The sequence below is a fragment of the Poromitra crassiceps genome (genome assembly GCF_964638095.1).
Source record: "Poromitra crassiceps genome assembly, chromosome: 2".
Taxonomy (NCBI): domain Eukaryota; kingdom Metazoa; phylum Chordata; class Actinopteri; order Beryciformes; family Melamphaidae; genus Poromitra; species Poromitra crassiceps.
This window is the reverse complement of record NC_139624.1, coordinates 88,333,866-88,345,056: the sequence shown is the minus strand read 5'-3', so window position 1 is coordinate 88,345,056 and position 11,191 is coordinate 88,333,866. Positions and strand designations below refer to the sequence as shown.

General features: G+C 43.5%; 1 protein-coding gene across 1 annotated transcript; it reads right to left on the bottom strand.

Moving 5' to 3' along the window:
* Window positions 1–1,356: 1,356 nt before the first annotated feature.
* On the bottom strand, window positions 1,357–2,760 carry LOC310770630 (transcription factor Sox-17-alpha-like; the record flags this gene model as incomplete). Its single annotated transcript, XM_083631836.1, has 2 exons — window positions 2,538–2,760; window positions 1,357–2,036 (listed from the first exon to the last, which is right to left on the bottom strand). Exons 1-2 carry the CDS (start codon window positions 2,749–2,751, stop codon window positions 1,357–1,359), a joined length of 894 nt encoding a protein of 297 aa, XP_083487962.1. The 5' UTR covers window positions 2,752–2,760.
* Between the last annotated feature and the right edge of the window lie 8,431 nt (window positions 2,761–11,191).

Sequence of the window (11,191 nt, the reverse complement as noted above, 5' to 3'; positions counted from 1 at the left end):
CCTTCCCCCATGCAGCCTCTGTCCTGATGCCTTTAAGGCTGCATCCTTCCCCCATGCAGCCTCTGCCCTGATGCCTTTAAGCCTGCATCCTTCCCCCATGCAGCATCTGTCCTGATGCCTTTAAGCCTGCATCCTTCCCCCATGCCATGCAGCATCTGTCCTGATGCCTTTCCTTAAGGCCACCCTCCCCCCATGCAGCCTTCATGCCATTCCCTGTGCTGATCATGTCTGTTCTGCACCTGAATGACTTTAATCAGCTTCAGGCCCTTAGTGTGAGCACAGCCTCTACACCAGTGATACTCAACTTGCGGCCCGTGTGGCCCGCGATGGAATTGCATTTTTCTTTTCTTTTTTACAGTGCACCTGAACGCAACATGTTCATGCCCAAACGTTCATGTAATTCTGGCCAATACTCCACTTCTGTTATAGCATTTCAGTCTGGAATATGGAATATCTTTCAATAATCTATGATTTAGCTGCTAAATTGTCAAATACTGCCATCTGCTCGCTACCCAGGCACTTATGTATGTACTTAACCTAACTAACTTAACCTAACTAACTATCCGGTGTGCACAACATTGTCAGACTAAACTCCGGCTGACAAAAACCTACAATCCGCTACAGAAAAATGTATATTGTTTGTTTATTAACTGGCCCCTGGCCTTCTATCCTTTCACGAAAGTGGCCCCCGGGCAAAGCAAGTTGAGCATCCCTGCTCTACACTCTGACAGAAAATATAGGCCAGGGAAGTCAACATTTTCATAAGGGTAAACATTTGGCAGCCAAAGTCAAATGGGTTTTGGAGATTTGTCGATATTTGGCATATATTTAGAGCCTTTGTGAGATGTTTTAAAATGAAACAGGAAGTTGGGAAGTTTATGTCCCTGGCGCCCAGTCCACCCTGTTTCCCTCCCACAGCCAAATGGAGATTAAAAAAAAGTGTGTCAACAGTTTAGCTTATTAGTGGGCAGCAGCTCCAACACCGTTGGACTTAACAGACATGTGAAATTATAGCTATCATATCATCATTATACCAAGAAAATATTTGGGTTTCAACCTTACTCAACTATACTTTTTTTTGCATCCACATTGATTGTTATTAAGGACAGCAGGGACATTTTAGTTGAATTAAAGTTATTTATTGACACATTTATTGACATTTATTACACTGGAATACACAATACTCATTCATTTAAGAACACAAGTTGTCAAAAACAACATGACAAAATGCACACTAAGAACACTTTGAGCTGTCACTATATATATCTCACTATATTGCACGTGTGTAAGCGATACACTGACAATAATTTAAATAAATACATTATGTCTAACACACACAAGGGTGCAAGGGTCATTTCAGGACTGTGAGCGGCTCTCTCTCTGGCTGTTCTGCTGCTGGTAGTTGCTGGGATCCACCGCCTCGGGCCTGCAGTGGGATGGGCCCAAGTACTGTTCAAACTCGCTGCGGTCCAGATCGTACAGAGTGTCCAGCTGCACTTGCTCCAGGTAAAACTCTAGGGGGGGTCCGGCAAAGCTCACCTGCCCCCCATACACCCCCCTGCACTCCCCCTGCACCCCGTACACCCTGCACTCCCCCTGCTCCCCGGCTGGGCTGGAGAAACCATAGTGCTGACTGCCCAGATACATCTGGGTGTCTGCGTGGTACGCCAGTGGGTACATCAGAGACTTATTTGCAAAAGTGTCTGCTGCTTCTGCGAAAACGGGCACACTTGGGTAGGTGGTGTGCAGCGGGGTGAAGTCAGCTGGGGTATTGGGGAAAGCAGCTGTGTTTGGGTAGGGGTGATGCGGGCTCTGCAGCAGGTAGCTCAGGTCGTAGGGCACGGGGAAGGCCCTGCTGGGGGGCAGTGGGCCCGGGGCCTCTGCACACTGCGGCTTGGGGACCTTCTTCAGCTGCCTCCTCCGGCGGGGCCTGTACTTGTAGTTGGGGTGGTCGATTGTGTGTTGCACCCGCAGACGCTCCGCTTCCTGCATGTATGGACGCTTCTCAGCCAGAGACATGGCCTTCCAGGTCTTACCTGCAGGGGACAGTTAGGTTAATTATCTGCCTATTCAAAGAAATGTGCCTATATTGCAATATAGAGCTAGTGAAAACTTTAAAAAAGTGAACATTAATAATATGGTATATAAGCATATCATGCAGCTGAGCTGATAGGCGAATGCAAGGGTTCTCAAACTTGTTCATGTCCGCAACTCCCATAGGAACTTTCCCCAGCAACCATTTTGAGATGGTAAAGCGGAAGGTAAAGCAGATGTAACCAATAATACCATTAATGAGGGCCCTGCATGGCACTGGAGCATCTAATGTAATCTATTAATGGTATTGGATACACCTACTTTACCTCCTGTTTTACCACCTCAAAACGGTTGTTGTAAAAAGGCGGGCCTATTGAGACTGAACCCTGTTCTGTATGGGATATTTTATAGTGAAATTGAACTATTTTCTCTAGCCAAGAACCCCAACTGGGCTAATCAATATCACTTCAAGGGTTTTAATGCAAGTTAAAAAAAATACCTACCAAGAATCTTGCTGAGGTCCGTGTTCTCCAGGTCGGGGTTGAGCTGCGCCAGCTGTCTGCGCTCCTCCTTGGTCCAGATGATGAAGGCGTTCAGCGGCCGTCTGACTCTCTGCCCCGCACATGTGGACTTGGCTTCGGGGCTGGAGCAGCTGGAGTCGGAGGTCACCGACAGCGGGCTGGAAGGCCCCGAACCCGGGGAGCGCACCTCGGCCATCGGCTCCCCGTCGGCAGCGCCCGCGTCTTCGTTTTCAAACATTGCGCTGTTTGCGCTGCAGGGCTGGAGAGCGGCAGGGACGCTGCTGAAACGCATGATGATGCTGATCGGTTAGGTCGCTGTCATTCTCCCTGTGATGCTGACTGACGGTTATATGCGCCCAGTCCACCAATAGGAGGCCAGGAGGAGTGGATTTAAGGTGTGAATTCCAGGTGTTTTCTCGGGTCAGTGATAGGCAGGCGCAGTCCTGATGCCCCAATCAATCAACCGTCTCACCAAACTTCAATTTGTGGAAAAATCGTGGGTTTATAAATCCTCGCATGCAGCTACTTCTAGCCTATTAAATGTGAAATGTTATGCAGAGTAGTAAACTGAAGTAAGTTAATTGAGGGTATATATAGCACACACACACACACACACACACACACACACACACACACACACACACACACACACACACACACACACACACACACACACACATATATATATATATATATATATATATATATATATATATATATATATATATATATATATATATATATATATATATATATATATACCTATATATATATATATATATATATATATATGCCTATATATATATATACACACACACACACAATGAATTTCAATGTAATCGATTTTGTTTGCCATATCACCGACTGGAGGTCATAGTTTACCCACAGCATTTTTATTTGCATTCACTGCATCAATTTGTTTGAACTTTGATACGTTTATGAACCTTTCTGCTATATATTTGTGCAGCATTTGTTTGACCGTTCATGACAATAGTTTAATTGGAGAATAACATTATTTCCATCTCGATGCACTTATTAAGACCATATTAGTCTACTTGTAGGCTAGTTGTAATTTGATTTACCTATTTGAGATAAATGGAATTTAATCAATAGGTCCTGAAAGGCAGAGTATTGATAGGTTGACATCAAAGTTCTCAGGCTGGTTACTAATTACACTGCGCGGTGGCTCTCAGCTCTTATCGTCCATCCACTGTCTCTGTCGAAGTGCATTTTACACGACTGAAACAAACATGATCAAGGCCTGTTTATGACACAATTACCGCACACAAATATTTGCCAAACAACAGATAGGCCGGTATCTCAACTTTCGACAAGGGGACGTGATCAGCTCACCTTAAATGCAACATACAGTAGGCCTATGCTAGGCTATATAGCCTATCAAAAACAAGACAATAACTAGACCTATTTAATTTAGATTTATATAGGCTACGTCCATCAGTTAGAATCTATGGCAGGCTAGTCTGGCTACGCCTGAATGTCTGACTTGACCTACATTAACAACACACGATGAGCCCCAATATTATTGGTGATTTCTAGTTAAATGACAGCTGTAAGATTTAACTCTGCGGCTGTGAGCACACTTTAATATAATAGGATGCCATTGCAGGCGCTTGCTTCCCCCAGGTTTCAATGAATAGCCTATGTGCCCCTTCTTTGGCACTGATGGGTAACATTATGCAAACAATAGATGTGATTATGCTGACAGCAGCAACGTTGAATCTGCAATACACGGACTGGCCTAATACACCTGCACGTCTTTGTCACTGCAGACGAGTCGCTTATGCACGCTCTTTAGGTTGTATATAGGCCTACATATTGTGTAGGGTGTGTTAATACACAAGTAAACCAAGGCAGCCTGATCCATTTTGCAGTGACACACGAGAAAGAGCTATATCCTAATCATATAGGCCTATACAGTAGATGGATCATTAATGGTAAGGAATGTTATAGGCTAATTGATGCCAGGAAATAGGCTACACCATGAAAAAGGTTAATGCATGATTAAGGTAAACTAATTATGCACACCTGGAATTTAGGAATATTAGTGATTTCTCGCTGGGGGATAATAACCCCCCATATTAGTGATTTCTCGTGTTGGGGACCCCCCCGCCCCCCCGCAAGTCTTGCATAAAAAGTAGCAAGTTATGCCAATAAGCTTATATGACCCCCTAAAAGTTCCAGGCACTCAAGACCGAAACTGATGACAGGTTATATGATGGCGAGAGATAAAAGATAATAGGTCTATAATATTTCAAAGTTTTATAGGCTATAGCCTAAATCAAATTCTGACAAATAGCCTATAGGCCTTCGGGCTTTATTTGAAATAGAATTAACATCCAAAGGAAAACCTTAATACCTGTTCGGGGTGTGTGTGTGTGTGTGTGTGTGTGTGTGTGTGTGTGTGTGTGTGTGTGTGTGTGTGTGTGTGTGTGTGTGTGTGTGTGTGTGTGTGTGTGTGTGTGTGTGTGTGTGTGTGTACACGTGCGTGTGTGTGTGTGTACACGTGCGTGTGTGCGCGTGTGTGTGTGTGTGTGTGTGCGTGGGGGGGGTGCTATTTCACAGGTTGTCAGAATTAAGAGGTTGAATCCACATCCGCGGTGTGAAACGTGCACGCGTTGTGAAGAGCGCTAATAATGGATTTAATCAATTAGCTTGAACGACTCAGCGTGAATACAATAACGTTAGTTTCGACTGACCTTTTCTGTGAATTGAGTTGGCATATTAGCTGCGTTTGGGGGCAATCCCTTCCACGGCTGGATTATCTTGAGAATAGCCTATCTTTTTCACTTTAATTTACCTTCTCATAACGTTTATTGCTAGTGATTTAAAAATATACACTATTATTGTTATTTTTTTTTTACACAAATAGATTATATAAATATTGTAAGAATGTTCCAAGTATATTATTCAAATGTAAATGTATGTAAATTATTGCACTCTTGCAATAAAGTAGAAAAATATAGCCTAGGTGTGCCCTTTATTCTGAACCCCAAATAATAATCTGAATAGATGACAGTAGGTATCATTGCATTGTCTCATGGCCAAACAAGGAGAGTGCTGCAGTTGAATGGGCACTATGCTCTCTGAATAGGGATTGTTCTCAGTGGCTTTTCTGATCACAATGTTCCATTGTATTGGACAGAACTCATATATGGGACACTCCACTCCTTCTTCACTTTGCAGGAAGGATGGCCAGCAGGCTGCACAGGTGAGTTCTGCACCCAGGACCTGCAGGACTTATAAGGGACAAATCCTCTCCATGGGACCATTTTACTGGATTTACAAAGGTCCTGGATCTTGAGGATTGGGATATAGGAGGATGTCTGTTTTTCTGTCAAAATACATTTGGATAGGCTATCCCTATTCAGCATGGGCTGCTGCATATATGGAGGGCTTGCTGGGCCGGAGGGTTCGTTGCTGTCATGGATCACCTGCAGGTTTCAGAAACTGGCTGGTTGCTTGGTCCAAAACCATACTGTAACGCTGAGCTCATGTGTGGACTAGAGCGTTATACGTCAATGCAAATGGCACAAATTGGGCAGTTTCCCTCACACCTGGCCGTGTTCATGTTGTGCTGTAGACTAGACTACAGTGTGACTTGGCCTTCCGCTGTTGGATTTGCTGACCTGGCCTCAAGAAGACTTTCTTCAGACAGACATTTAGCCAAACAGTAAAAGAGACAGAGGAAATAAGGACCTTGGGGGTATAAAGCGAGCTGCCTGAGTCGCGACCTCTGATAATGAACCACTGTATTCCAATCTGGCTTCAGTCACTTCATTGGCCGTCCCATTGACTTTCCTTACAGTGGCTCATCCATAAAGAGCCACATTGTTTGGGGTGTGAAGGGGATATAATACTGTTGTCTCAGGTGACTATGTTTTCACAGCGAGGGCTGTATTGCATTGTATTGTATTGTATGGTTCACAGCAGGCTAGCATCAAGATATACTCTGTCAAGACACCATTCTATGCAACCCAGCATTCAGCCACTTCTAATCACGTTTGAGCACATTGGACAGTAGACTGCGGCCCTGGTGCTAGCCTGGTGCTAGCCTGGTGCTAGCCTACGCCTAGCCTCCACGCTCCCCTGTAAACAGAGCCCTGCCCGGGCTGATGCGAGCCCAGCTGAGAGGATTACATGCCCCCTGGTGTAGACAGGCTTAATGTAGCCTCATTAGCAGAACACAATGATGCCCCCACCTCCAGCATAGATAAGAGGCCAGGCTCAGCCAGACTTCAAACTACAAACTCCCAGCACAGGCAGGCCAGGTGTAGCAGGGCCAGAGAGAGGAGGGGCACTACACAGACCAAATCATAGAGGCTGCAATTAATTGCTTAAGAGAGAGGAGTGTCCACAAAGATTTCTGAGAAGGTGTTTTAGTGCTGCAGGTAATCTTTGGTTCGGTTCAGGAATAAAGTACAATATTGGTGAAAACCTTTCATCATACTCTTAACACAGCAAATCACAATTAAATCACAACTGCAATATTCTGTCAAATAAGCAAAAATGATGGCCTAATATTAATATTAATATTTTTTGTCGATGTATGTCTATATATCGACAAAAAAGCCAGTGCACTCTGGCGTTAAGGCCATGTTTTTCTGTTTTTCCTCACTTGTATAATTTCATTCTAAAATCCACTTTGGATCATTATAGTCAATAAATGATCATCAATCAATACTGGTGATATACTGCTCAGAGGTTATAATGAGAACACACATCCATCGTATTTCAGTCTCCTAATTGTAATTAGGCTATACACTGCATTGTTGATTGTAATTAGGCTATACACTCCATTGTTGTAATTCAATTTTTGTGTCACGCAGAGCTGCTCAGCCCGAGACACGCTAACGAGGCAAAGCTCTCATGAAAAACAGCTCCATTCTTTGTAAATTAGGAATTGTATTCTGCACCAGCTACTGATAAGACAGTCTTATCTGCAGAACTGAATAAGTCTCACAAGTCTTTTATTATTGTCCAGACAGTTTTGGCTGCTGGTGGCTTATTGTCACAGCCGGTCATTCATGCAGTGTTCCCAAGTTGTCGCAGCGTTGCTGTGGCCAATGGTTCTCAAAGTGAGGTCCAGGGACCCCCAGGGGTCCTTGAGGGCGTTCCAGGGGGTCCCCAGCAAAAAGGTGAATAATTTACTTTCACTATAATTCCATCCATGAGTAACACAATGACAGAATGTATGACTATTTTGGTCATGGGTTTCATACATTTTCTGTATTAAAATATCTAAAATATTTGTTTTTGTCAAATGGGGCACCCTGGGACAAAATCTTATCAAATGTGGGTGCATGGTCTAATTTGCATTTAAGGGGTCCTTGACATGAAAAAGTTTGATAACCACTGGCTGTGGCAGCCCTGAAGGCAACGTCCCAACCATGACCCCCCCCCCACTTCCCCGATTGGCCCTCTGTCCCTATGGTCAATGGTCCCTATACAGTGTGTCTGTCTGTCTGACCCTGACCCCAGACAGAGGTAGGGAGAGACCTGCACTTACTTGTAATTAACCCTAATTATAAACTGGAATTAGACTGAGACCTGTGAGACACCATGATATCTGTGTCTGTCTTAAACGGCTCACTCAAAGACAGTAGATAACCACAACATCAACTCCAATAACGATTGAATGTTTACAGTCATTAGATACGTGTGAACTGGTTAGACTCAGACATTAGATTATTTGGAGCACAAACCGTGATGAAATGCTTGTCTGATAAACACTAACGTGAAAGACATGATTGGGAAAATACTTTATGCCATTTATCTATTACTGCCAGTACTTATGCACACTTAACTTTCTCTTGCGCTGTTGCAAGTTCACTGGGTTGATATACTGTAGCAGTCTTGAGCTTTGAGATGTTCCCCTCTCCAAACTCTTATGCTACTCTGAGACCTGATACAAACTCTTAGCTCTTGTGCTACTCTGAGACCTGATACAAATTCAAAAGGATCTGCTGCTTTGAAGATAAGCACTGTAGTTCTGCCATAAACAATGATTGTGCTGTTTCTTTCCTGTGGTGTGATTTATTTAAAGCGTTATGCTGTAAGGATTTGGGCTGCTTTTCCTGGCAGGGCCGGCTGTATATGTATCCTCTACTTGCATCATTTATTATTGGGTACTTGAGATTCAGGAACATTTTCATGAGAACCACACCTTCTACCAACCAACAAGTCACAGACCCCGAGTGTAACCTAACTTTGCATCATGTTGTCATTAAAATTATGCATATTTACAAAACTGTGTTTTTCACCACAACCTCTATTTACAGATGCAAAAATTTGACAATTATCCATATTTACTATTGAACTGAGTGCTTTGAGTTTGTTGCAGAAAGATAATTTTTAAACTTTTTTCTTTTTTAGCCCAATCACTGCATAATTGAGAGCTACCTAGCAGGAACCAACATGGCAGTGGGACTTTGTGCAGAAACACAATGCGCACACACACAAACATATGCTTCCTTTGATAAAGTGTTTTTATACCCGTAGAAATTCTATGGCAGCGTCCCTTAAGACAATATCTGCGTAAAATACCAAGTTATTTATAGTGAGCGTGCCATTTTGACTTCAAAAAATAAACATGAGCGTAATGGAGAGTTTGAATATGAGGGAACCTGTGAAAGTCCTGTGAAAAACAAGGAAAGTGTTTTTTTTTTCTGGTAGTTTGGAAACTGCTGGGCCTGGGCTGATTGTAATAGCTTTCACTTAAAAACTAGGACAGTCATTCTCAACCTTATTCATATCAAGGACCCCTAGGCCTAATTTAGAGCACATTAGGGCCCCCGGACCCCCATTTGATAAGATTTGTCTCTCTCTGAACTAAATGTGAGAATATTTTTATTGTTAGATATGATCTTGCCCAGAATTCCATGACTGTCTGTGTTGTAGGTAGAGACGACAGAGAAAATATCAAAACAGTCATTCTTCTATAATCTCTAATTTAATTTAATTTCTTGATCCCCCTCAAGGACCCCTGGTGGTCCCTGGACCCCACGTTGGCAACTGAACTAGGGGTTGTGGACTAATTGGCAAAAATATTTGAACTTGGCGTGAGAGAGAATTCTGGGAAGTTGCGAGGCAGACCTGACAACAGAGATTGTGTGAACCATGTGTAATTTGTTATCCAAGAGCATCCAACATCTTCATGGTATTTTCAAGTCCACCCTGGTCAGTGGTGACGTCTCTGAAGCACTGGTCAGTGGTCATGTCTCTGAAGCATAACGGTCAGTGGTTATGTCTCTGAAGCATAACAGACTGGTCAGTGGTCATGTCTCTGAAGCATAACGGACTGGTCAGTGGTCATGTCTCTGAAGCACTGGTCAGTGGTCATGTCTCTGAAGCACTGGTCAGTGGCCATGTCTCTGAAGCATAACAGACTGGTCAGTGGTCATGTCTCTGAAGCATAACAGACTGGTCAGTGGTCATGTCTCTGAAGCATAACGGACTGGTCAGTGGCCATGTCTCTGAAGCATAACAGACTGGTCAGTGGTCATGTCTCTGAAGCATAACGGACTGGTCAGTGGTCATGTCTCTGAAGCATAACGGACTGGTCAGTGGTCATGTCTCTGAAGCATAACGGACTGGTCAGTGGTCATGTCTCTGAAGCATAACGGACTGGTCAGTGGTCATGTCTCTGAAGCATAACAGTCAGTTGTTATGTCTCTGAAGCATAACGGTCAGTGGTCATGTCTCTGAAGCATAACAGACTGGTCAGTGGTCATGTCTCTGAAGCATAACAGTCAGTGGTCATGTCTCTGAAGCATAACAGACTGGTCAGTGGTCATGTCTCTGAAGCATAACGGACTGGTCAGTGGTCATGTCTCTGAAGCATAACAGTCAGTTGTTATGTCTCTGAAGCATAACGGACTGGTCAGTGGTCATGTCTCTGAAGCATAACGGACTGGTCAGTGGTCATGTCTCTGAAGCATAACAGTCAGTGGTTATGTCTCTGAAGCATAATGGTCAGTGGTCATGTCTCTGAAGCATAACGGACTGGTCAGTGGTCATGTCTCTGAAGCATAACGGGGCAAATTTGTAAGTGTTTACGTCTGATTGTATTCCAAGAGGGGGAGGGGGATCGTTTGAACGTCCAGGCCAGGATACAGCTGCCTATGACTAATTTCAAACTCCCCTTCTAGTCCGAGGCCCATTTCACATGTAACACACATCAGCATGCATCTGTTTCCTGTTTTCATTCTTTGACTTATCTTATTTTCCTCATTTCCCCCTCACCTGTTACAGTTCACCATCCTGCCATCATGTTGCATTTATGCTTCAAAATGCCGATCGGAGGTCGGCTACTCAGAATCAATTAAACATTTGTGAATGTGTCACAAAACAGGTCATAACCATGTTATGAATGTGCATGCAAAGCCCTTACAAAGGAAAACAGGTCATAAGCATGTTATGAATGTGCATGCAAAGACCTTACGAAGGAAGTGTTATCAAACCAAAAAGTCATCAAAGCTGGGGGGAAATGTGGGAAAGTCTTTGGCCGTACTTCATTGCCCATTCTTTGACATAACAGAACTATATTAATCCAAAAGTTAAACATATGAAAGAATAAAAACACTACAGCAGAGATGTACATTTGCAAGTCTTTTTAA